The sequence below is a fragment of the Alligator mississippiensis genome, chromosome 10 (assembly GCF_030867095.1).
Source record: "Alligator mississippiensis isolate rAllMis1 chromosome 10, rAllMis1, whole genome shotgun sequence".
Classification (NCBI taxonomy): Eukaryota; Metazoa; Chordata; order Crocodylia; family Alligatoridae; genus Alligator; species Alligator mississippiensis.
In genome coordinates, this window is record NC_081833.1 from 14,745,758 (window position 1) to 14,771,117 (window position 25,360).

The window sequence follows — 25,360 nt, forward strand, 5'->3', positions numbered from 1 at the left end:
AAACTCCCTAAGTGGCCCTCCAGCCCAAATAATTGCCTACCCCTGATTTAAACACTAAAGAAATGTAGAGTTCTAGATTGGGGTGGACAAATTATGGGCCATAGAGCCATGTCATCCAGCCTGTGGGGTTCCCCATTGGTTCCAGAAATGTGGTGGTGGCAGTGTCCTGCTGCCACATTTCCAAATCTGCAAGGGTCCCTGCATGCTGGTCCTGTGAATTGGCTCCATGGGTTGAGTACAGTTCGTCTAGATCAGTGGGGTGAATCGTTTTGGCAGGCATGCCACAAATTAGTTCTGCACCATCCCCAAGTGCCATTGTGATCCCCTTGCTCTGTCCAATCTGCAGTTTTGCTTTCTTCTCCCTGCCCTGCCTGCCACTGACCTGCTTCCTGTCTCCTCTTCTATCTGCTCTGTGTCACGCATACAGGCTGCCTATGCCACTTGTGGCACACCTGGTCCGGATCATCTGTTTAGTGTTCCTTCTCAATTATTTAATTTAGCATCCATATGAAAAGGGATCAGTATAATGACATTGTATTTAATAAATCTCTGTGGCCCCAGTCCTGCAGTATGTTCCTAGCTCCAGTTTCTGTAAGGATCTCTGTTCAGTTCTGTGAGTTTTAAGGCCAGGCACACTTGTCTGCTCATGTAGAGCAGCCCTCAGAATTGGGGCCTACTTTTACTTAATTGAGGTTTATAGCCTATTTTCTGTTTGAGCCACAGTAGCGGAATGTAAATATTTGAACTGATCTGCGAGTTGCATTGGATGCTAGTTTGTATTAAAAGTGGCGGAGAAAAATAAAATCAAAAGGAACTAACCAATGTTACTGTATACATCCACACAAACAATGTTATAACAGCTTTATATTTTGGTTTTTCATGGCTAGAGTTTAAATAATAGATAATACAATAATGGGTGTCTATTTCATATTTATCGGCAAAAGAGATCCATTACTTCAGCGCTGAATGTGGGTTTTATGTGTGGGGGTTATGACTTTAGATCTCGGTTTGCCCTAAATTTCAATTAATTTCTTTTATAAGATATTTCAAGCTCACTTTCAATATTGGAGTCTTCAGGGGATACTGTTATATTCCTTATCCTGCAAGAAATATCCTCATGACAGACCATTTTTTGTTAGACCATGTTTTTCCCTTTCAAACCATGCGTTTTGGTAGCTTAAACTGTTTGTTAGGGATTAGTGTAAGAGGAAAAAAACCCCTCTAACTCACTCTAACAAATTTGAATGTTCCCTTTGTTATTGTTTCACTCAGGGTTTGCTTTGCTGCTTAATTACTAGAGTTGTTTTAAATTTCCTATTGGTTTTTTGAGTATCTGACAAATGGGAAAGCATTCAAACACTTGCAGACAGGAACATCGAACCTTTTGGCTCATTTTAACAGGATATAACAAAGTAATCAATTAGAGGAAGAAAAAGAGCCAGGAAAGGAAATGGTTACTATCAAATAATGGTTCTTTTGTTTGCGTAGTTTCAACAAAACAATAGAATGAGTTCTTGTTTGTAAACTTCCCCCAAATACTAAGAAGTGGTTCTTAAATATTTGAATCTCAATCTCCATTTGGGGGGCCCACAGAAGTGAATTATGTTACTCTGCTAACTTTATCAGACCAAAAATATAGAGCATGGTGGTGGGAACAAAATTCTAACTTGTACATTTCTGTACTAAATAGATGCAGATTTTTCTTTTAAAATAATTTTGCCTCTATAACTTCATAAAAATGAAAGCAAATGCAGTTTTTGGAATGCTTGGAAGCCTCCATAGAGAATCTGACTGTTGAAGGATTCTGCATTTTAAAGGTAGAAAGATCCATGTGCTCTTGGTGAACCAAGATACCATGCACATTATATGTAAGGAGTCTTGGTACAGTAAAAGAATGGCTGTACATTCACAATATGCAGTTTTGCTACTAGTTTTTATCCCATTTAATCAAAGAATAGTACTATATTTCTTAGGTTCATATAACAGTGCAGTGAGCAGCTGAGCACAGGAACAGACCTGGGGCTATGTAGCTAAGGGTGTGGGCAGATGTAATACCTATAACAGTAGAAGACGTACATATATTGCTGTGTGATCTGACCACAAATAGAGCTACTTATTCCAGTATAGGAGTGAACAGTCTGAACAGCTGAATTAGAGCATCTGATGTACTCACCCAAACTGCAAATTCCTCTCTCCTTTTAAAAAGAAGTTAAAGGTATATTTGTCTGCAGCTTGAACTGATTAAAAAAATCATAAGTTCTAAACACCACAGATTCAGAACCTCTGTTAATTCCCCTGTGTCAGTGCACATATCTGTCTTATCAACAGGGATCCGTGTTTTCCATTCCTCATGGAAAAACAGAAGAAAACACAGACTTCTCATTTTAACAGAGAAACCCGCGGATTTTGCTGTTTTGCAAAGAGCTCTCTGCAGGCTGGCCGAGTTCCAGCCTGCAGGGGACCGGGGGTGGGGTGCGGGTGGAGGGTGGTCAGGCAAGGGGTGCTATATACATGTATATGCATATGACTGCCAGGCAGCCTGGAGAGCAGCTCCCCTAGATAAGTGTGGTGGGGAGGGCTTGAGGACACTATAGGAAGGGAGGGAGTTGGGCAGGGCTGGGGCTAGGGCTGCTGCCAAGCCAGGGGGTGCAAGGGACAGTTGTTGAAATAATTTGAAATAGCAAAATATTGTATTTACAACGAACCTTGGATGGTGTGTAAATATGAGCATTTCATGCTTAGTGTTTGGGTTTGGTTAATGGAAGTTTCCACTTTAAGGACAGGGTGTGGCCACCTGAGTGTGTTTGAGAACAGGTATCACATGAGACGTTTTTACAAGTGTTCCTTGAGAGTGAAAGACTAATTGTGTAAACTACAAATGATTAGATTTTAATTTAATAAGCGTCCCTGGTGGGAGGAAGCTCACTCTGGGAAGCATAACATTAATATTCATGATCAGATGAGCAATATATAGGCAACTAGTGAGTTTCACGACCATTTGTCTCCAGGCAAGTAGCATGAAGCCAGTCAAGCTCAGTCGGGAGTACCGTAAATGGTCCCCATCCATCGTAGCTCTTATACAAGATGAGTTGGAGACATCTGACCCATTGTCTATACCATGAATTCATCACCAGGCTTTACCTTAGCTGGAAGAATCAAAAGAAAATCCAACACTTAATGGGTCATGGAGACTGATCTATCTGTGACCTCTAGAAGTAATTCCCTGCAGATCAGAGTTGAGCCATACTGGCAGGGTAGTGTTTGTGGGGACACTTACCTTGCTGTTTCCATGAGGGTTTCACTCGCCAGAACTGAATTTTGTGCTGATGAAAGGCAGGGTGCTTTTGGAAAACAGGTTCAGGGTTCTATGTTAATAGTTCCATATGTGTAAAGTAGAATCATAGGGCTCGACCCTCATGAGCTCACCTCTGCCCTTCTCTCAAGCCAGGATCATTCCCATCTAAATCATCACAGGCACATGTTTGTCTATCCTACATTTAATAGGAGTAATTTTATTAAATAATAAATAATATGCATGAACTTCCCATATGGAGCTGTGCAAAATTTGGCAGATGAACTTTGTGCAGAAAAAAAGAAAGTGGCTGTTGCTGAATAAAAAGGTGCTTCTAAGGTTGAGGCAGAAATTGCAGCATTTGGGGTTTTTAAGAACTAGGAAAGAGTCAGATAAGGAAGAGGTAGAACAGCGTCCCGTTTCTTTTCTTTATTTTTTTAGAAGAAAGGTGCCCTGTAAAATAGGTCATTTAAAATTATTGTTTCTTGGATTTGAAAAAGTGACCTCTCCTGAGTACAGAAATCTCCAGACTTCAGACTTTGGAGCCAAGCTACTGTCAGTTTTTCAATTGTAAGATGGTTGTTTTCCATGGTAAATCTCTACCCGGATGCGGACTCGCAATATCAAATATTTTAATGCCAGTTGTTTCTGCAAAGGAACAGGTATAACAGCTTGTTTCACAATTATTCAGGATGTACAACATTAATTTGGTCTAAAGATGAGAATAAGCATGAGTGCCAAAGAAATAAATTTGTCTGTGTTTGCTTGGGCTGTAGCAATTTTTTTATATGGCCTGTGCCATTTTGTGAGAGAAGTAAGAAGAGGGGAGGGCATAGGGGTGGGGGGCAGGAAGTAAGTTTAATTGTACAGTCTTGTCTTCATGAGAACGTAACACGTTTAACTTCAAATCTGTTTTTCAACTGGCCCCTTAAACTGAAATAAGTAGCCAGCGCCTGGAAATAGTTTAAAACGATGCCGTCTGTTAAACTAGCATAACATTTAGGCAAGGCCAAAATAATTTAGTCTTTCAGGGCACTTTTACACGTGCTTCTGGGGGGGGGGGGAGCAGCTCTTTTATTAGAGCGGCTTTTGGAGCTGAGCTAATTAAAGTGCTACCACATCTCATGTATCAGTGTCCCTGTGCTTAAAAATGGCACCCCACTCGGTTTTTAAGCACAGGGACACTGATACACAAGACACACAAGGCTGCTGGAGCGTGGCAGTTGCCACATTCCAGCAGACTTGATTAATTGCCCTCAGTTTTCTGCTTTTAGAAGACCCATATTTTGTTGGCCTCCTGTGCTTCCCAAAGCCTTGTCTGTGTGTTACAGTCAGACCCGTCCCTGGGGTACAGCGAATCGGGTCAACTGCCCCAGGGCCTGTGCTTTGGGGGGCCTCCGCGGAGCCAAGTGGAGCAGCCATGACCCCTCCGGCGGGGCCCGCCTGCAGCTGGCAGCTCAGCCCTGCACTGCAGAAGAAGTACGGAGAACACCCCCTCCCCTTTGCGGGGGTACCATGGTCCTATGCAGTGTTAAGGGGGCCCCGCACAGGCTGATTTGCCCCAGGCCCTGCACCCCCCTAGGGTTGGCTCTGGTTACTATCATCACATTAGTGGAGGAAAGGATAGATGCAAACCCACTCATCTGAAGAAAAGCCACAGTTCTTTAGCAGATTAATGTGTATGTTCTGTATGGTTTAGGGGTACTCAACTTCTGGCTCATGGAGCCATGGCATCTGACCTGTGGGGCTCCCCATGGGTTGGGAATTTTGGCAGTGGGGGAGTGGTGGCAATTAGCACTTCCATCCGTCCCTTGCCAAATTTTCAAGTCCTGTGTGGCCAAATTGATTCATGTTTTTTTAGGTTACTTCGGGAGAGTCTATAAAAATAGGATTATTGCTTTTGAAAAAGAAAATTTTAAGAGGATGTAATCCCCAGCCTTTGAATTGGTTAGCTTCTTATTTTTCTTCTTTCTGGAAGCCATAAGTAACTAGAAAGGTCTGGGTGCTACAATATAACATTAGCAACAGGATTTAAATTTGAGCTGGGTTATTGCATGGCCAGTAGAATTAGTTGCACAAGATGATGTTGGGGTAAATTAATTTTCTTACTTCAGGATATCAGGTGATTGCCGTAGAAATTGGGAGGCTGTTTTTTCCTCAAGGACAGCTTTACATAATTGTAATTGGCCAGGTGTATTGTACAGTGGTTGAGGCCTATGTTACTACAAAAGCAGGACAATCATCTTGATGATCATTGGTTTGCTTTCTTATGAGCAATTTTATATGCCAATGAATTTTTAATCTGTATAGGATGGTCTCTGAAGCAGTGTGTTGCTTTATACTTTCCCATAATTTTTAGTTATACACTGACTAGAACTTTTGGAAAAAAGTTAGTTGCTGCTTTGCTAACTAGAACATTTGAGCTTCAGTTAGCATTACAGTATTCTTAGGAGTATGGACGTACTCACTGTGTTGCTTTTCTGTCTCTGTTTCCAGGAAAGCCAATATTTTCAGTTGATATTCACCCAGATGGGACCAAGTTTGCAACTGGAGGGCAAGGTATGTTTGCATACTAATAGGAGGAAGAATTCTGAGCTAAAGTAATCTTGTATCCTCACCACACTTCTTCACTTTATCCGTTTTTTAAATTCATCGTTTATGCGGTGTCTGGAGAGAGATGACCAACTGAGCATATTTGAAAATGCTGTAATGAATAGATTATAACTGATGTGGTTGATGAAGTCATGGGTAGACATAGTTGTGTTCCTGTTCTTTTGGACATCAGGTCATGTCCGTTAGACGTTTGTCTAGACGAGCATGCACGTGCTTCTTGCTGTATTTCAAAGCAGCATGTTCAGGAACAAAAAAATGTTCCCTGCGCTGGCAGAATTAGACCCCTGGATATCCAGGGGTCAAAAAATACCCTGGGCAAAAAAAGCTGGGCAGGCAACCAGAGGCTCGGGTCCTTTACAGAGATGCTCTAGTAGCCAGTCAGAGGCATCTCTGTGGCTGGCTTTCATCCCAGTGCTGAAGCATGTTTCATGCCTGTGCGGGGCAGGCAGCGTGCCAGCCACAGGGAGCTGAACCTGGGCTCCTTGTGGGTAAGTAGGATGGCTGCCCCGCCTAGCCCCAGCATCCTGGCAATTAAAAAAAAAAAAACCCCAAAAAACAAAAAAGTCTCACTCACTGGCACTAGCAGCTGCCGGCGGGGTCACTGGGGCCTCTGGGCCTGGGGGCAGAGGCTGAGTGGGGCAGCCATTAGGGGTCTGGGGGTGCAAGTGGAAGGTGGGGCTGGGTGGGGCAGCCATTGGGGGGCCTCGAGGGTGCAAACGGGGGTGGGTCTGGGCAGGGCAGCCATCAGGGAGGGAGGGAGGGAGGGGGCTTCAGGAGCCGGTGGGGAATCATGCTGGGCAGGGCAGCAATCCAGGGGGGCTAGGGGAGCAAGCGGCGGTGGGCACGTAGGCCCTGCAGGGGGGGGTGGTAGCCCCTGTGGGGGCCATGTGACCTCTGTTGGGGGGCCAATTCATGAGCTGTCCGGGGGGGCAGAGGACCCACCCCTCCTGAGCAGCCCCTCCCAGTCCCCTCATAATGCACCCACGTACCCAGTGGGCCCCCCACATCCCTCCACCTCTCTTCCCACCCCTCCTTCTGCAAACCCCACATCCCCCCAGCATGCACCCTATGTGCTCAGCTGCCAGACAGGATGAGACCTGCTGGGAGGAGCTGTGGCTCCAGGGGCAGCTGTCCCCACATCCTGGTTAGTGAAGGGGTCAGGGGGAGCTCTGATCTATGGTAGGAAAACCAAAGGCAAAGAGCAAAACATATAGGTATTTGGAATTCATTATATTATGATGATGGAGACACTGGCAGGCCTCCATATTTTTTTAACACTGTAGACGTATCAATAAAACATTGCCCAACTGATCGCGCTGTCTACATATAGTGGTCTTTTGTTTTAATTGTGGAGGAACATGGATTTCGGGGTATTTTACAGAGTGACTTGGGGATTTTTTTTTTATCAGGGATTTTTCAGTTTTCAAATAGGGAACACCAGAATTCCTGTTAGAGGGGCAAGTGACAGGACACAGGTAGAGGAGCCTGCTCAGAGCTGGCATCGTGGACCCAGCTGGAAGTGGCTGGCCTCCTGGCCATTTGGGGCCAGGAGGACATGCTTTGACCATTCAAAGCAGGCCACCACACTGGAAACATCTTCCAGGCGATAGCTGCCCAGATGGCTAGGCAGGGACACACATGGCAGTAATGCCGCACAAAGGCCAACTCTGCAGCCACAGCCCGCTCGCAGCTGGCCCAGAGGGCCAGATGCCTCTACTGGCTGTGCAGTCCCCATCTGGGTCTGACAGGTGTGCAGCAGGTCACAGCGAGGCAGCAGCCCCCACAGCCAGACTGCCGCAGTAGGTAAAGGGTGCAGGGAACTCTCAGGGCTGCTGCAGCAGTTCAGCTGGCACAAGGGGTAGTGCCCCCAGGTATCAATTGGCTGGGCCCCAGAAACTCCTGAGGGCGAGTAATCCTGAGCTACTTGCCAGGGCAGCTTTTTGTACTGATGGGGCCAGGACAGCAGCTTTTTACACTGCTGGGGCCAGCACAGGTGCTGGCCCCAGACTTTAGCTCCTCCTGGCTACAGATCCGGGAGGAGCCAGGCAGGATTATTTTGCCCCAAGTGGCACAACTTGCACCACAACAATGTGCATGTCTGGGCACATGTGCTGAGACAAAAAGCCCCAGCTCAAATTTGCACTGTTTCTTTTTGAGCCACTGCAAGCGCACGTGCTTGCATGTGTGGACGCACCCCAGCTGAGAATAGCAGCTCTATCAGTGGTGAACCCAATAGGGCTGTTAATATTGGCTGCTTACGGACCTGACCTCCCCTCCCCCAACAGTGCTTTACTTTAAACTCGGCAGACCCCCATGCTGAGCCCAGTGCATGCCTAGAAGGGGCATTATGTTAGTTGGACCAAGCTTGCCCAACATCTGTATAGATTGTGCATTTCAGCAGAGCTTTTCTGGCTCTTTTTTCTAATAGCTGATTGACTTGGCTTTAGATAAAAGTGCCAAAAACCCTGCTGAAGTATGTGATCTATACGGACCCTGCAGAGCCCAGTCAAACTAACACACTGGCTCTTCCAGTAAAGCATGTTTCCCCCCCGCCCCATGTGTCAGCAGCCATTGGTGTTAAGTCCAGGCAGAGCTAGTGACCAAATGTTTTCAGTTTTAAAGAGGAGCTGAATACTCTGTTTGATTAGTGATAGAAACGCTGGGTTTAAAAAGGGCTTTTTCCATAAATAGATTTTTTTGGGAATTACATAATAAACACATTGTTTGAGTTAACACAGTCACTAGTTTTATAATGCAGCTTTCAATCAGCACGTTTTAATTAATGCCCCTTTTCCTTCTTCTCGAAATCAATTTTAGCATAAATTACACATCTTCATAATGAATATTACTGTTATATACACTTTGATTTTTATTGTTTTTGAACAAAGATGTAACTATCTTAATCACAATTGGAGAAACTGTAAATTAATGTGAACTCTGGATGTCTTTGTCCATTTTAAATATTTTGAGGCACTCTTTGTTGCAGTTTCCAAGTGCCAGTGTTTTTATGGACCTGAAAATAAAGTTGGAAATCTCTGCTTGCTTTGTATACATGATTGATTTCTTCTTGTTAATTTTTAGGACAGGATTCTGGGAAAGTGGTGATCTGGAATATGGCTCCTGTTCTGAAAGAGGAAGATGAAAAAAATGAAAATATTCCTAAGATGCTTTGTCAGATGGACAATCACTTAGGTAACATAGAAGGGTTCTCCATAGGTTTTGAGCCTTGGCAAATTACTGACAGTTAGTACATCTGTTTGTAATTACAAATATAATACACTGTTCAGTGAAAGAGAATCTGTGGTCTACTGCTGGGGGACCTCAGAGCTTGACTGCTTGCCTGTTCTGCAAAAAAAACTTGTCAGGTTATCTGCAAAACTGTCCAGATATTTCTGTGGCTCAGGAGATTACTTGCTTAATGCTTCTTCCACCTGATTTATTGGGGCCACAAAGTAATTTGTAGAAAAAAGTTTTCAAAATTAATAGAATTTCAAGGAAGGACAAGTAAAAGAATGAATACTAGAAAGGAAACCTTATGTAAAACCCATCTTGATTATAGTTTTCAGATACAGTGTATGGTAAATCCAGAATAGTTGAAGAAAGTCTATCTGAATAGGATAGATGAATGCCACTGTTTCCCTGTTAAGCTATTTTTGCTAAATGTTTTTGGTTTTTTTTTAGAGGAACTAGTTTATTGTTGAAATGAAGCTGCAGTTGAAGATAAGTGTCAGTGCCTTTATCTGAAGCAGACAGAGTAACTGCTTTCAATGGAACAAGCATACTTAACAAATCCCAAGGCTCTTCTGTCAAAACTCTGCATAATATGAAATCTGGTGCTGTTCTGGAACCAGTTCATTCAGCTTTTAATCTTCTAAATTTTAATTTTCTTTTACATTGCAGCTTGTGTAAACTGTGTGCGGTGGTCAAACAATGGTGTTTACTTGGCTTCAGGGGGAGACGACAAATTGATCATGGTGTGGAAGCGAGCTGCGTAAGCATTTCTTTCCTTTTCAAATTCATATTTTGAGTGGGTTACTTTGTTTGACAAAACGTCCCTCATACAAACTTCTCATGAGCTGCTTGCTTAATGAGAATGTAAAGAGGAAACCACAATTACAGACCAATGACACTAGAATTCTTGTTCTGATAACCTGCCTTGACTAGTAGCCTGTTTCGGCAAGTCAGTTATTCCTCCTGTCTGGGACAGGGGTTGGCAACATTTTCAGGTGGAGGGGAGGGGCTGGAATGACCCATCTCAGGTCAGAGGGGGCTGGGCCACTGCTGCTGCTGTATCTCCCCACTGCTCAGCTCTGATACAGCAAAAGCCCCTTTCTGTTGGAGCACCAGGTGGCCAATTGAGGCACAGCACATGGAATTGAATGCCGCCATTGAATGCTGCCAAAGGGGTTCCATAGGCCAGATCCAAAGGCTTCTTGGGCCAGATCCAGTCTGAGGTCTGTAGGTTGCTGACCCCTGGTCTAGGAAGTGGGATATTTTCTAGGGCTGTGTGAAGTTTTGGTCCATGATTTGATTTGGTGGCCGAATCTCCAAATCCGAATCGAATCAGAGGACCCTTGTATCTCTGTGAATCGAATTGGAACCCTCCGAATCTATTTGGAGAGATTTGGAAAGATTCAGAGATTTGGATGTAGACACAGCTTTCAATGTTTGTTCTACATACCTCTTGGTAGCAGGCGGTTCATGAATGCTGCGATGCTGGGGTGCCTGGAGTGTCCCACAGGAGTGCGGGAGGCTCCCCAGCGCGCTCGGCAGCAGAGCTGGAAGTGGACCAGAAGCATTTCCGATTCACTTCCGTGTCCACTGGGGAGTGCTCTGAGGGGCCCCCCCAGAAACTCCTTGGTTTGGCAACAGGTGCCTCCTGGGTCTGCAGGGGCACCCAGGGTCCCCCTGTGGCTGATCGCCGAGCTGGGGGGCGCTCCCTGATGGACCCAGAAGTGGACCACTTCCGGGTTCACTGCAGAGTATGTGGAGGGTCCCCTCACACTCCTGTGGGATGCTCCATGTGCCCCAGCATCGTAGCATTCACAAGCCGTGTTGGTACCTTGAGGTATGCAGAAAAAACTTTTAAAGCTGTGCCTATGTCAGAATCGCTGATTCTCCGAATCAGCATTGAATCTTCACATTTGGATTCAGCTGAATCAAAGCAGGGGCAGTGATCCGAATCAACGAATCAAATCAGGGGCAGTGATTTGGGCCTTATCCGAATCTGAATGGAATAGGCCCCTTTTCGCACACCCCTAATATTTTCCTCTGTGTTTTGTAGAGAGCTTCACTAAGACTGTTCAAAATGGTATTTTAACTATTAGCATTCTCAACATGCTTTGGACAGTATATGGCTTTTTAACTAACTAAATGTGTACATGATGGAGGTTTTACATTTGTATAACACAATATTGCTGTGTTCTGTGAGTCTCGTTCCTTGTTATGGTAGTACCTGAACAGATTCTTACTATAAAGTTTTTCTGTTTTTTTTTTTTTTAAATTGTTAAGTTACTTGTTGAGAGAGTTTTTGTTAATAACTCTTCTGGTCCTGTTTTAACTAGGTACATTGGACCTAGCACTGTGTTTGGTTCTAGTAGTAAGCTTGCTAATGTTGAACAGTGGAGGTGTGTGTCAATTCTCAGAAACCATTCAGGGGGTAAGTAAAAAAAAAAAAAGTTGTGGAATTAATGTGACTAGAATATATTTGAATAAAATGTTTTCACAAACACACTTTGCTTGGGCATATTGTAATAACTTGATGACAGAACTGACTACGCAGAAATCAGTAATTGATTAGGTCCAGTTATATGAGCAGATAACATCCCCTAAAACTTCTCTAATTTTTAAGGTTCCTGATACTTAATGTATCCAATGGCTAGAATAGGGGACTAGGTATCAGAACTCCTGGATTCTATTCTTGACTTAACCATTGATTTCATATGTGACCTTCAGCATGTCACTTGATTATGCATTGACTTGTAGAAGTTATCTGTAAAACAAGGATAATATTTTTATTATCACTATTGCCTTCAATCACATCCCCTGCCAGCCCATGGAGCCATGCCATGTGCTTTGTAGGGCTTCCCATAGGTGCAGAAATTGAGGCTACAATTATTGCAGTAGTTAACCCTATCACCACTCATACTGCCATCAAATTTCTGGACCTATGGGAAGCGCTGAGAACCAGGTGATGCAGCTCCAGATGCCAGATCCAGCCCATGGGGCTGGACAAGTTGATCACCACTGATCTAAATTAGTGTTCTTTAACTAAAAACCCGATTTTCAAATATTGCTTTTGTGCATTTTAATTGATTTCTAATTTCTATCCAAATGCAGGTTGACATAAATCATGGGCAAAATGTTAATCATCTAGTAAACTATAAATACATAATTTGCTGTTCTCTTACAAATATTTAAAAATTAAGGATCTAAATAAAAAATAGGTTAAGCAATGTAGTTGTTTTAAAAAATGTATATAATCTTTTTCAGGAAAAAAGGCAAATGCTGAAACATATTAAAATGCATTTTTTTAATATAAGTTTTCTGGAAGCTCATTTAAATAATTAAAAATCATTTGGACTTGGACAATTGGAAACTGATACATTTAGGTTGGAGTATTGTACCTTGTCAGCTTCTTTTGATCCTTTACTAACTGAATACATTTCTGTTGGTAGAGGAGATTATGGTTCCTATAACTGTTCTGGACATCACGTACTATATTTCTTTCAGATACTTTTGATCCATATTAAGCCATATAATTTTGATCATCTCAGAGCCTCTCATACATATTTTCCCATAACACCCCTTTCAGGTTAAATTCGCAGACAACACCAAGATTTGGGGTGAGGTGGGCTCGCTAAAAGGGAAGAACAGATTAGAGCAGGACCTGGACAAGTTACAGGGGTGGGCAAATAAAAATAGGATGGGATCCAATACTGACAAGTGCAGGGTGCTGCACTTGGGCAGTAGGAACCAACAGCATACCTATAGGCTGGGAACTCTCTTCTCGAAAGTACGGTGGCAGAAAGAGATCTTGGAGTCATTATTGACTCCAAGATGAACATGGGCTGACAATGTGAGAACACGGTCAGTAGGACTAACCATACCTTGTTCTGCATCCACAGATGCATTACAAGCAGGGCCAAGGAGGTGATTCTCCCCCTCTATGTGACACTGGTCAGGCCGCAGTTGGAGTACTGCGTCCAGTTCTGGGTGCCGCACTTCAGGAGGGACGTGGACATCATTGAGAGGGTCCAGAGGAGGGCCACTCGCATAATCCAGAGACAGCAGGGCAGACCCTAAGAGGAGAGGCTACGGGACCTTAACCTGTTCAGCCTTTGCAAGAGAAGGCTGACGGGGGACCTGGTGGCCATCTATAAACTTACTAGGGGGGACCAGTGGGGTTTGGGAGAGACCTTGTTCCCCTGAGCGCCTCCAGGAGTAACAAGGAATAACGGCCATAAGTTGCTAAAGAGTAGGTTTAGACTAGACATTAGAAGGCGCTACTTTACAGTCAGGGTGGCTAGGATCTGGAGCCATCTTCCAAGAGAAGTGGTGATGGCTCCTACCCTGGGGGTCTTTAAGAGGAGGCTCGACGTTGATGTGGCTGGGATCATTTGAGCCCAGTTTTCTCTCCTGCCCAGGGCAGGGGGTCAGACTAGAAGATCTACAAGGTCCCTTCCGACCCTACATCTATGAATCTCATTGACTCAGTCACAAAAGCTTCACTTTTGCTCCCTTAGTTCACTTACTTTATGTGGACTTTAAATGATGATGGTCTTGTTTTGAGTCTTAAAAGATATGGCAAGTTTAATCATGAAATAGGGGTGCAATGACTGGTTAAACTGGTGTTTATTCTGTGACTGTTAATTAGCAAGTTTAGTCCACGGCATCTCATATATGACCTTTTTGTTTAAATAGATGTCATGGATGTAGCATGGTCTCCACATGATGCTTGGCTGGCCTCCTGCAGTGTGGATAACACTGTTGTTATCTGGAATGCTGTCAAATTCCCTGGTGAGTATTCCTGGAATTCAGGTATACAAACACCCAGTTCTCTGACACATAAAAATTACTTTTTGGATCAATGCCTTGTGGTGAGTGTGAATATATAAGATGTGTTTTGGAACAGGCACTCTGCTTTTACTTTGGTGACAGATCCTAAAGCTTGGTCAATTTTTGTTACAACTTTTGTTGAGAATGAAATGGTTCACAGGAATACTGTAAGCTAGGCCTGTGTGAAGTGGCTAGTATTCGCTTCGGATTCAGATTTGGCCGATTTGGGGGACAGCGATTCAATTTGGTGATTCGAATCACTGTCCCGATTCGATTCGGCCGAATCTCCAAATCAACCCGGCTCATCCCCCACCCACCTGCCCCAGCAGTTGTTAAAAAAAAGTCTTGGTGCTCACCAGGTGCTGTCGGGCAGGGGATGATCCCCACTACCCAACACTGCATGGGGGGCTCTGCACTAGCCCCCCTCCCAATGGGTGCCCTGCCCGGGCCAGCTCTGGCCCTTTAAAAAACAAACAAACAAACCCTGAAAAAACCGTGGGCGATCCCCATTGCCCCACGCCATGTGGGGGGGCTCTGCACAAGCCCCCGAAGCCCTGAGGCTGCTGCAGGAGCAGTGAGTCCCAGAGCTTTTCTCAGCTTTTTTTTTTTTTCTTAAAGGGCCAATGCTGGCCCAGGCGGGGCACCCGTGGAGGGGCTGGGGGGGGTGAGGGGGGTTGGGAGGGGCTCATGCAGAGCCCATCATGCGGTGTGGGGCAGTTGGGGGCAGCGGGGATCACCCCCCACCCAACAGCACCCGGTGAGCACTGGGGCTTTTTTTTAAAGTACTAGAAACTGGAGTGGACGGGGGCAGCCATGAGGGTTGCTGGGGGAGCAGGTGGGGGTTGGGGGGGCTGAGGGGGCTGGGAGAGCAGGGGGGGGTCTGGCAGGGGACCCCCAATGGTCCCCTCCCTCAGCCCCCCCTTCCCTGCCCCTAGTACTTACCAGTTTTGCAGCTTCCTGCTGCAGCCACCGGGGACTGCCCAAATCATCAAAGCTCTCCAAATCTTTTCCAAAGGTTCGGAGAGCTCTGAATCTATTCGGACCTTTAAATTGGTCCCCTGATGTGATTTGGTTTCGGAGATTCGGCCACCGAATCAGGCCCAATCTCCTCCAAATCGAATAACCACCTGAAGCTTTGCACAGCCCTACTGTAAGCAGCTATCAGGTTCGTACTGCGCTGCTGGTTTTGCATAAAATTATAATTACTTGTGTTTTTTCTTTCAACTTTGCAAAAACTGAAATAAAAAGCCACAGTTTAAAACTTTATAAGTTACTTATTGAGATGTTTTTTGTTACAAAGATCTTGTTCTTTTCTTGTCCCTGCTTGTAAAGCAGCCTCACATAGCAACTACCATCCTTCTCTCTTTGGAGGCTTATTGAAGCATCGTTCTTCAATAACTACAATTATTGCTGATGAATTACATTAGCTCAGGGGTGGGCAAAGACCAGATAGAGCCTGTGGCAGACTCCATTTCCCAGCAGCCCCTGCCCATGTTGCTGTGGCCAGTTTCCATGGAGACCCCAGGAGTGGCAGTGCCATGACAGTACGAGGCCAGGGTTTCCATGGAGGCTGGCCCCAGTAGCGCTAGAACCTGGGCAGAGCTGTGATCTGCTACCTGTATGCCCTGGTAGGGACATGCAGGCAGTGGATTGCAGCTCTACCCTGGCTCCAGACCACGCTGTCACCACTGCAAGATCCCAGCCCTGGAGCAGCTCCCCGCCCAGCCGTGTGCCTTGCCAGCACAGCTGGGGCTGGTTTCAGTGTAAAACCTGGCCCCATGCAGCGACATGGGCAGAGGCTGCTGGGAAATGGAATTCAGCCACTGGCCTGATCCACCATTTTGCCCACCCCAGCATTAGATGATAGTTTCCCAGTTAAATATGTGGTTCAGCATTTCTCCCTAAATGGTGGTCAGTGACCTTTTTAGGCCGCGGGCTGGTGTGACCCAGTTTGGGTTAAAGGTGGGTGAGTGGGCTCTAGGACCCAACCGCTGTTGCTGCTTCTTCCTATGGCTGAATGTCTTCAAAGTGCTATGTCTGTAGGCTGGATCAAACAGCTTCGTAAGCTGGATTTGGACCATTGGCAGAGGTTGCTGGCCCCTGCTCTTAAGCAGTCTGTGATTAGAAGAGGCAATTGAAAACAAATTATAGGGCCTCCCAGACTTGCATATTCTTTAGAATGTCACCTTGGCATAGGTCACATATTCAAATGCTCAAAACTGAATTTGTTTTGATGGTCACTGGGCCAGAAGGAAGAATAAGCATATATTTTAATTAAAGTTTGTTTAAAACTGCTGCTTTCCAGAGCTTCACAGCTTGATGAAAGTTCTGCAATAGATTTTCCCATCTCTGTTTTCTCATCTGGACCTGTTTCTCCTTTTGTCAAGTGTTCTGCATTCATTATTGCCAGCAGAGTACTCTTGTTCTTTACCGCATTTATATGAAACTCACTTTAAGCAGAGGTTCCAACTTAGTTTGTGAATTTGTGTTTGAATTGTTCAAAAAGAAAAAGCAAACATCCAGTGCAGGCTGTGGTTTCATATTTTACAACAACCTTTTACTTTATCAATCCTCTATCAGTCTCTACTAGACTCTCTCTCTATAGGTAAATCTCCTCCTAAAGTTAATGACAGCATACAATTGTTCTCTCAATTTTCTTCCCCACAGAAATTCTAGCCACTCTGAAGGGACACTCTGGCTTGGTGAAGGGGCTGACCTGGGATCCTGTTGGGAAATACATTGCCTCGCAGGCTGATGACCGAAGCTTGAAAGTATGGCGGACCATGGATTGGCAGTTAGAAACCAGCATCACAAAGCCATTTGATGAGGTATTCATCCTGCACTGAAAAGTTCAAAGTGGATGTTTTGGGGAAGAATGAAGACGATAACACTGTGTCTCATCTTCAGAGCACCGCATGAATGAGCTGGTGTTGAAATGCTGACAGCATAGTGTTATGTCTTTTCCCACTGGTACAGGTGGAAATTCCTCAAGGCAGCTCTTTTCTTCTATAATGCACTGTCCAGGAAGAACACATCAGCTGCTCGAGGACATGAAACATCCAGGTTCAAACCATATGAATACATCTTTATGAATAGCCTCTCTTCACCTAAGTAATCAGTTTGATCATTCTTGAGCCCTAGAAACTGACATCATTTTTCCACCACTTCCTTCAGTGTGAGGCCTGGATAATAGTCCCTTACAAAATACATCAATCCTACTCCTCTGTTTGCTATCAGATGCTATTACTAGACATCTGCAAGACTGCTCTTCCCACTGGAGACTGGGAATGCTGCCGATATAGCGGTGGCTCAAACCTTCAAACTTTATTTTCCACCCCTCCCCTTACGCACACTTTAAAAAAATACTCTTTGAAGCTTTGAAACAGGTTTATACTGTATCAGTGGTACTTTTAAAAATATAAATAGTATGGAGGGCATTGTAATGAGACTTGGCTTCTTTTCTAGGGGTACTTACTTTTGTGCTTACTTCTGACTGCCTTTCTTACTTTTTGTGGGAGATGCAAATGTGCAGAGTAGAGGTATCAAAGATAGGTCTCTGAAGCCAAAGGCTATCATTCGGCCCATGGTTTCAGGCTGTCTGTGGGTCCCTGACTGAACTTGCATGCCACATTCACCCTATGTCTCGGACTGGCCCACATGCTGCATGTGGCATGTAGCATGTGGGGAGAGTCTGTGGGCCTAATTTGGCCCACAGACCAGTCCTATACCATTCATCGAGCCCACTGGGCCTGAGAGTTTGATACACTTGGTGTAAAGTGTTTTTCCATAAGTTCATAGTGATACAGTGAGCAGTGTCCTTCGTGATAATTAGTATCTGTTCAGCCATTTAAAGTCTCTGAGGTTAATGCCTTGGCAAAACTGAATCTCATTGTTTACAGTTGATGTGTTTACAGCCCTATCACTGAACAGGATCATAAAGAACATGTGGAGCGTGGTATTCTATAGGGTTCTGTGTTGCAGTTAAGAATGACATTTTCAGCTGTTCTTTCCATTTGAAAAATACCCGGAGAGTAATAATGCCAATCACATTCTAGTTTGCATCTGTTTTGACCATAACCAGATATTCCTGTTAACACATTTAGCTCCTTTGTTACAGCTTCCTGACTTGGAATGGCCTAACCATATACATGCAATGAAGCTCTGAGAAATTTGTGCACTGAAATGGTAGTACTGACCTTGTTTCATATTCACTGAAACCACAAAATGACTTATTTTCTTCTCTCTGAAATTCAAATGGGAGTCATAAACACGCTCTGTCTTCCTTCACCCCCCTCTGCCTCCTGCTGACCCTTTTTAAGGTGTAATGTGTTGTTTTTTTTCTTAGTGCGGAGGGACAACACATGTATTACGTCTCAGCTGGTCACCTGATGGTCACTATCTGGTTTCTGCTCATGCCATGAATAATTCTGGACCTACTGCACAGATCATTGAGAGAGATGGATGGAAAACTAACATGGATTTTGTAGGGCACAGAAAAGCAGTGACAGTGGTGGTAAGTTAATTTAAGTGTCGCATCTCCCTTAAATCATAGCTTTTGGAAAATTGTTTTCTTCATATTTTATTTGCAGCAAAGGGAAAAATTTAGAGGTACAAGTCTGATAAAAGTGAACGTGTACACGGTTGTGTAACAGTCTGCCTATTTTAAGATAAAATTATATTTTTACATAGGAAAAAATACCTAAACTTCTTTCAGTGAGAAAAGGATCTTAGATGTGGAAGGAATGGTGCTTGGATTCTACACCTCTATACCAAAAGATGTCTTGAGTTCATCTGAAGGTTGTTCAGTGGCTTGTGTGAAATAACTTGCTTATTCCAGGTTAAAATGAAAATTAATTGTTCGCTTCACAAAGGCCATCAATACTAGCTATACCTTTTGGCATTCCTGGTGGTGCAATCATAAAGTATGAAGGATTGAATTGGTTATGGGGCTAGAAATACTTTTATCCCATGAAGGAGGCTTTTTCAGTTTGTTGAAGGCACATTGACTAGGCAGTATAAGGAAACATAAATTGCTTTTGTCAATGGTGTACCTCTTTGTGGGATTAGTAGGGAACTTCATTGTTCAGGGATGTCAGTCTGATGTCCTTCCTGAGTGTTAAATTCACTTGCAAATTCCTCCTAAAATAGTAGCAGGCAACTGTTGATCCTCTGGATCACGGTGTACACTTAAGAGGTCTAGTGAGATGCCTCGTGAATCTGTTTGTGACCTGACGAGCCCAATTCGAGAGTGACACACAGTCTGTTACAAGTTTCACATATCCAGATGTTGTCTAAGTTGGAATCCAAGTTTACAACATACTACTTTCTTTTTTCTTGCTTTGCTTCCATCCTCGGGATCAAATCCACTTCTTATTGAGCTGTACCCAGTGACAGATGTTCCCTCCAGATCAGATGGGATTCTGCACACTCCTCCCAGCTTACTATGTTGATGTTGAACAACTTCATATCATTTTTTGCATGCACTGTGATACTGCCAAAGAGGGTGACCCCACTTTCTAGAGCCATCTTGAATCTTGCTATACAAAATATTCTTGGGGGTGTGGTCTTCTCCCATTCTCCTGATATGGCCGATCCATCGCAACCCCCTCTTCTTGATAGTGATTTCTAAGCATGTCAATCCTGCGTGCTCCAGTACCTCTGTGTTAGGTATTCTGTCTTCCCACTATTTTCAGGAACTTACACAGGCTGATCATGTGGAAGAAGTTCAGCCTCTTGATATGCCTGGCACATGTATTCCATGTTTCTGAACCATGAAGCAGGGATGACAGCACATACATCTCTTGTATTTGTGTCTTCACCTTTGCTGACAGTTTGCTGTTATTCCATGCGTGTTTATGTAATACAGTAAAATCTCTGTTATCCGGTACGTCACCAGCCGGAATACCTTATTAACTGGAAAGTGGTGGGATGCACACAGCGCTGCACCGCCTTGCCTCCTGCTGCCCTGCTGAAAGCAGCGGGACACACACAGTGCTGCACCAGTTTGCTGCCTGCTGCGCTGCTGAAAGTGGTGGGATGCTCACGGTGCCGCGCTGCTCTGAGGGTACCTGCGCAGGGTATCTGAGTGTGCACACCCTTCCCCCCTGCTGCAGCAGCCTGCGACAAGGCTACCCTGGCCTTTTCCGTGGCTGACTATTATGGCATCCAGTATGCTTTTTATTGCATCGAAAAGCAAAGATGAAAAGCAGAAAAGAGTTGTGTTGACATTAACGCAGAAAATAGACGTTTGTAGAAGTCTAGAATTTGAGAACCGTAATGTTCTGATGAAAGAGTTCAGTGTTGGATTGTCAACGATATATGATATCAAAGCTCAAAAGGAACAATTGCTCAAATTTATCTCTAGTTCTGAGACAAGTAAAGCTGTTGAAAAATGCTGTACAATAAGCCTAAATTAGAGCAGCTTGATAGTGTTTGATATGGATGGTTTTCATTAAAATGGTCTGAGGGTGCCCCTGTCTCTGGCCCAATGTTCATTGACAAGGTGAAAGATTTCTACAAGCAAATGGATTTCACTGACCCCTACACATTTTCAGCTGGATGGCTTATGCATTTTAAACTTCGTCATGGCATTAGAAGGCTAGATGTGTCTGGTGAAATAAAATTGGCTGACCATGAAGCTGCTGAAAAATATTGTGGATTTTTTAAGAAATTAGTTGCCGAGCATGATCTATCCCCTGACCAATCTACAATACTGATGAAACTGGCCTATTTTGGCGATGTTTGCAGAATTCTATCCTTGCTGATGCAGGTGAATTTAGTGCTGCTGGTGTCAAGCAGAATAAAGACTGAATAACTGTGCTTACATGTGCTAATGCAGGAGGCACACAAAGTGAAGCTCTTGGTGACTGGAAAATGTAATCGTCCTAGAGCTTTTAAGGGTATTAGACATTTACCTGTTGTTTGCAAAGCCCAAAGTAATGCATGGATGGACAAAGAAAAATTTTATGACTGGTTTCATCATGTTTTTGTACCCTCAGTGAAAGAACATTTTAGAAAAAATGGAAAACCTGAAGATAGTAAAGGTATTCTGTTGTTAGACAATTGTCAAGCTCACCCTCCTGAATGTGAGTTCGTGTCAGGTAATAGTTTTACCATCTTCCTGCCTGCCAATGTGACCTCACTAATTCAACCAATGGACCAGGGCATTATCCAGAATATGAAGTGTTATTGCAGAAGAGATTTTCTGAGGCAGTTAATGAATCAGGAAGGCACTATCCAGAACTTTCAAACTCTTTATAACAATTTTTAATGTGCCTTGTGCCTGGAATTCTGTAAAAAGTAAAACATTAAGGAGGGCTTGGAGAAAATTGTGGCCTAGTGTTATGTTTGCAGAAGGGTCTTCTGATGAAGAAGACCTTGACGGTCTTAATGTGAGACGTAAAAATACAATAGCTCAAATTCTTGAAGTGGTGAAGGATGCTTCTTCTACAAACCCAGTCAACAAACTTAAAGAAAGTGAGATAGAAGAGTGGGTTGAAGCTGACAAGGAAGTTGAACATGTTTTTAGTGATGCAGAAATAATAGAGAGTGTTGTGAATCCTGAGAAGTCTAAGGTCACTGAAAAAGACTCTGAAGAAGAAGACTGTGGTGAAGAGGAAAAATATCCTGGGCTAGTGCTGCTTCATATATTGACAACTTCATTAAATTTGCTGAAAGGTGGAGTTGTTATTTTGCACAGGAGGTTATGCAGTTACACATTATTCACTCTAATTTCTTGCAAAAAAATGCAGGCAGCATGTAGGCTAGCTGATATCAGCGATTTCTTAAAAAAAGCTTCCAGGGCTTGTCATAAAGCCAGTACAGAATCATCCCCATCACCATCATCTACATCTACAATTGATGTTGATGACTCTGAGGCACTGCAAGATCCCCAAGTGCCTCTTCAATCTCCAAAGAGGCAATAAATTATGTACAGTACAGTAGTGTAAATAGTTTTAGTTATAAGTTACATCACTGCCTCAGGATTATTCTTCACTCCAGTGCTGCTTTACTACTGCATGATTGGTGAGTACCTGCGCACTATTTTATTCTTTATACAGTATGTTATACTGTAATGTATTGTACACTAATTCTTTGCAAATTTGCAATACAAGTATGGCACTATATAACCCTCAAGTAACTGGAATTTTTAGATAACTGGCAGCCCCCATTCCCCATTCATGCTGGATAACAGAGATTTTACTGTAGCCTGAAATTCTTAGCTGCTTTTCCAATTTTGTTAGTCAGTCCAGCCTGAAGGTCCAGATTCCTGCTGATCATAGAACCCAAGTAGCAAAAACTGTCAACGATGCCAAGAGATTTTTCAGGGAAGATTCACTGTGGGCAACCAAGGTTACATCATCTGCAAACAGGACATTTCTCAGAACCAGCTCTTTCACTTGGGTTTTCGCTCTAAACCTTGTGATGTTGAACAAGTCTTCATTTAGCCTGGTTCACAGATAAATGCCAACATTGCTGTCCTTGGGTGTACAAAGAAGCAGAAATGAAAAGTAGATGTTAAAAAGCTGAGGGGCTAAGACACACCCCTGTTTCACCCTGTTCTTGACATTGGAGGCATTTGATTCCATACACTACAGTTACTTTATACCTTGATTTAATGAGCGAATGATGTTTAAGAGTTTGGGGAACAACCCAGTTTCTTCAGAACGTAAAAATGCCCCGTCTTTACTGTATCAAAGACCTTCACCAGACCAATCAAGGTTATATGTACAGTGGTATTTATTTTTCTCTACACTTCTCTTGCAGTTGCTTTACCAAAAATATCATATCAATGGTAGAGTGTCCTGTGCAAAAACTGCAATGGCTTTCAGGATAGATTCTTTCACCTAGGGGTTGCAGCCTAGGAGGCATGATGCAAGTGACAATTTTTCCAACAGTGTTCAACAGGGATATACCTCTCTAGTTGTCACAGTTGCTTCTATCCCCCTTTTTTAATATAATTGTAGAAAGTGAGTATTTTTTTAAACTTGCTGTAGTATTTCCTCTTTCCAACAGAGCAGTATAACTTCATGAAGCTTTGGAAGTAATTCATTGTTGGCACATCTGTAGATTTCAGCAGGCAAGCAGTCACTGCTGGATCCCTTGTTCCCAGGAATCAATTAATGGCTCTCTATGAATCTTTTAATATAGGCTTATTGTCCAAATCCATCATAACTTCAAACTGGTAATCCTCTGAGCTCTTCATGTTTGATTTTAGTCTCACTAGAGTATATCGTTCCATGGTGTTCAATCCGATGCTCAGGTTGTTTTTGTTTATCAGTAATGGTATTTCCATTTATGTCTTTAAGCAGAGCTGTTTTCTTCGTGACTGGACCAATTGCTCATTTGATGTCTTCGTACGTTCCATGGCTATCAGCTGCTTTCTGAATATCATCACAGTTTCAGCCAAAAATCTTGGGCATACCTCTTGGACTCCTTTTGCATTTTTCTTCATGCCTTTCTCAGATTTTTCTAGGGTTATGGTGTTGGGAGATTGGCTAGTGCTGTCCTTTTCTTCTCAACCAGTAGTGGAAGGGTTTCAGAGCACTTTTTAAACCAGTCTGCATTTTTCTTGCATTTTTTGCCAAATGCTGTTATAGTACTATTGTATATGTTAGTTTTTAGCTTTCCCAAGCCTCAGTGGCTGAGCTGTTAGGCAGACTTGCTTTCACAACTTCTTCATTGAATAGCCCACATTTTTCTGTCTTTAGTTCGGCTGATATCTATGGGTGCATCTACATATGCACTTTAATACGCATTAGCCTATTTTAATGCACAGTAAAGCCTCACAAAAAACCCTGGGGCATTTGTACGTGTTTGTGCCACAGCACCAGGTGCTTTTAAAAGTGCCCGGCACTGTGGCACATGCATTTGTATAAATGGCAAAATGCCTGTCAGTGCTGAAAAAATGGCAGCAGCACACTTTGAACTAAAATGCATCAAAGTTGTTTTAGTTCAAAAGTACACCACCGCCATTTTCTCTGCGTTGAGGTGCGTTTTGCCATTTATAGAAATGCATGTGACTCCCCGCTGGGCATGTCAGCTCACATGTGGAGCAGACTTGATTAATTGAGTCTACTCTGACGCAACAGATCTCTGGTGCATCAGAGCAGACAAATATATGTGTATAAATGCCCGTGTTCTTTAGTTAATGTTCATTAAAATAGGCTAATGTGCATTCAAGCATCACTAAAAACCACACTCTTTAGTTAATGTGCGTTAAGATAAGCTAATGCACATTATTTCCTAGTACTCCACAATGGAGGTACTAAATTTAATGCACATTAACGAAAGTGTGTTAATGCACATGTAGACACGCCCATTATCTGAGGGCGACTGGTAGTTTTGCTGTGATGGATCTTTTTGACATTGATTCTGACTTTGACCGTGCCTTAGTCAGCTGTCAATGTCACGGTCAGAACTGTGATAAGATCTTGTATGCAGGGTTTCTTTCAGGTGGTTATACCTGGTCAGTACTAGATGTAATTGGTGCCAGTGCCCTGATCTTGGATGTTTCCATGATATCTGTCTTGTGATTTTCCCAGCAAAGTAGGTGTTGGTAACACATGGCTTTTGACTTGCACAAAATCATAACATTTGCTGGCCATTTTTTCTTTCATATTACCAATTCTGTGTTTGTCCAGAATACCAGACCAATTCTTCTCTTGCATTGAAGTCACCAAGTATTAAAATGGTGGTCTCATTTCTGTGAGTCTTCTCCATTTCTTCAAGTTGTTGGTAGAAAACATTCTTGTCTTCGTTGCTAGCTTGAAGGGCAGGTGTATAGACACTAAACAGTGTGATGAAGCTGTTCTGTGTATGCACTGTGAGCGTCATGAGTCAGAGATACAGTAGTGAGGCTTTCACAGAAAGATAGTAAGCTGTTTCTAATAGCAAAGCCTACTCCCTGCTCTCTCCTTTCTCCTGCTGGTTTCCTATGCCAGAATATGGTGGAATTGTTCTCTTGGATAGAACCTGTATCTGAGAGCTGAGTTTCTGATAATGCAGCAGTGTCAATTCTGAGTTTAAGCAATGCATAGTTTAGTAGTGTTGTTTTCCATAAGTATGAGTCCAAATCAAAACCATGGATCAGAGTTCAAACACTCCAGCATATAAGCTGCTTTATCATTTTGGCTAGTATAGATCACACCAAGACCTTCAGTGCATATGCATAGGCAAGAGTTAAATAAATTACTAATTATGATACATTTTGTGTTGGTTTTTTCTTCTTATTCAGAAATTCAATCCAAAAATTTTCAAAAAGAAACAAAAGAATGGGAGCTCCACCAAGTCAAGCTGTCCCTACTGCTGCTGTGCTGTTGGCAGCAAGGATCGATCTCTCTCTGTCTGGGTATGTTTCTTTGTTGCTTTCTGTGGCTAATGCAATCGGTTGAACAG

The 25,360-nt window shown here is 43.4% G+C and overlaps 1 protein-coding gene across 1 annotated transcript in view; it reads left to right on the forward strand.

Moving 5' to 3' along the window:
* Nucleotides 1-25,360, forward strand: part of LOC102573332 (protein HIRA) — a 57,898-nt gene that overhangs the window by 4,524 nt on the left and 28,014 nt on the right. Inside the window, exons 2-9 of the mRNA XM_019486588.2 lie at nucleotides 5,789-5,851; nucleotides 8,987-9,097; nucleotides 9,806-9,896; nucleotides 11,470-11,564; nucleotides 13,829-13,924; nucleotides 16,631-16,791; nucleotides 18,309-18,476; nucleotides 25,200-25,313. Of these exons, the coding sequence (XP_019342133.1) occupies nucleotides 5,789-5,851; nucleotides 8,987-9,097; nucleotides 9,806-9,896; nucleotides 11,470-11,564; nucleotides 13,829-13,924; nucleotides 16,631-16,791; nucleotides 18,309-18,476; nucleotides 25,200-25,313 (899 nt within the window). The remainder of the gene's footprint in view (nucleotides 1-5,788; nucleotides 5,852-8,986; nucleotides 9,098-9,805; nucleotides 9,897-11,469; nucleotides 11,565-13,828; nucleotides 13,925-16,630; nucleotides 16,792-18,308; nucleotides 18,477-25,199; nucleotides 25,314-25,360) is intronic.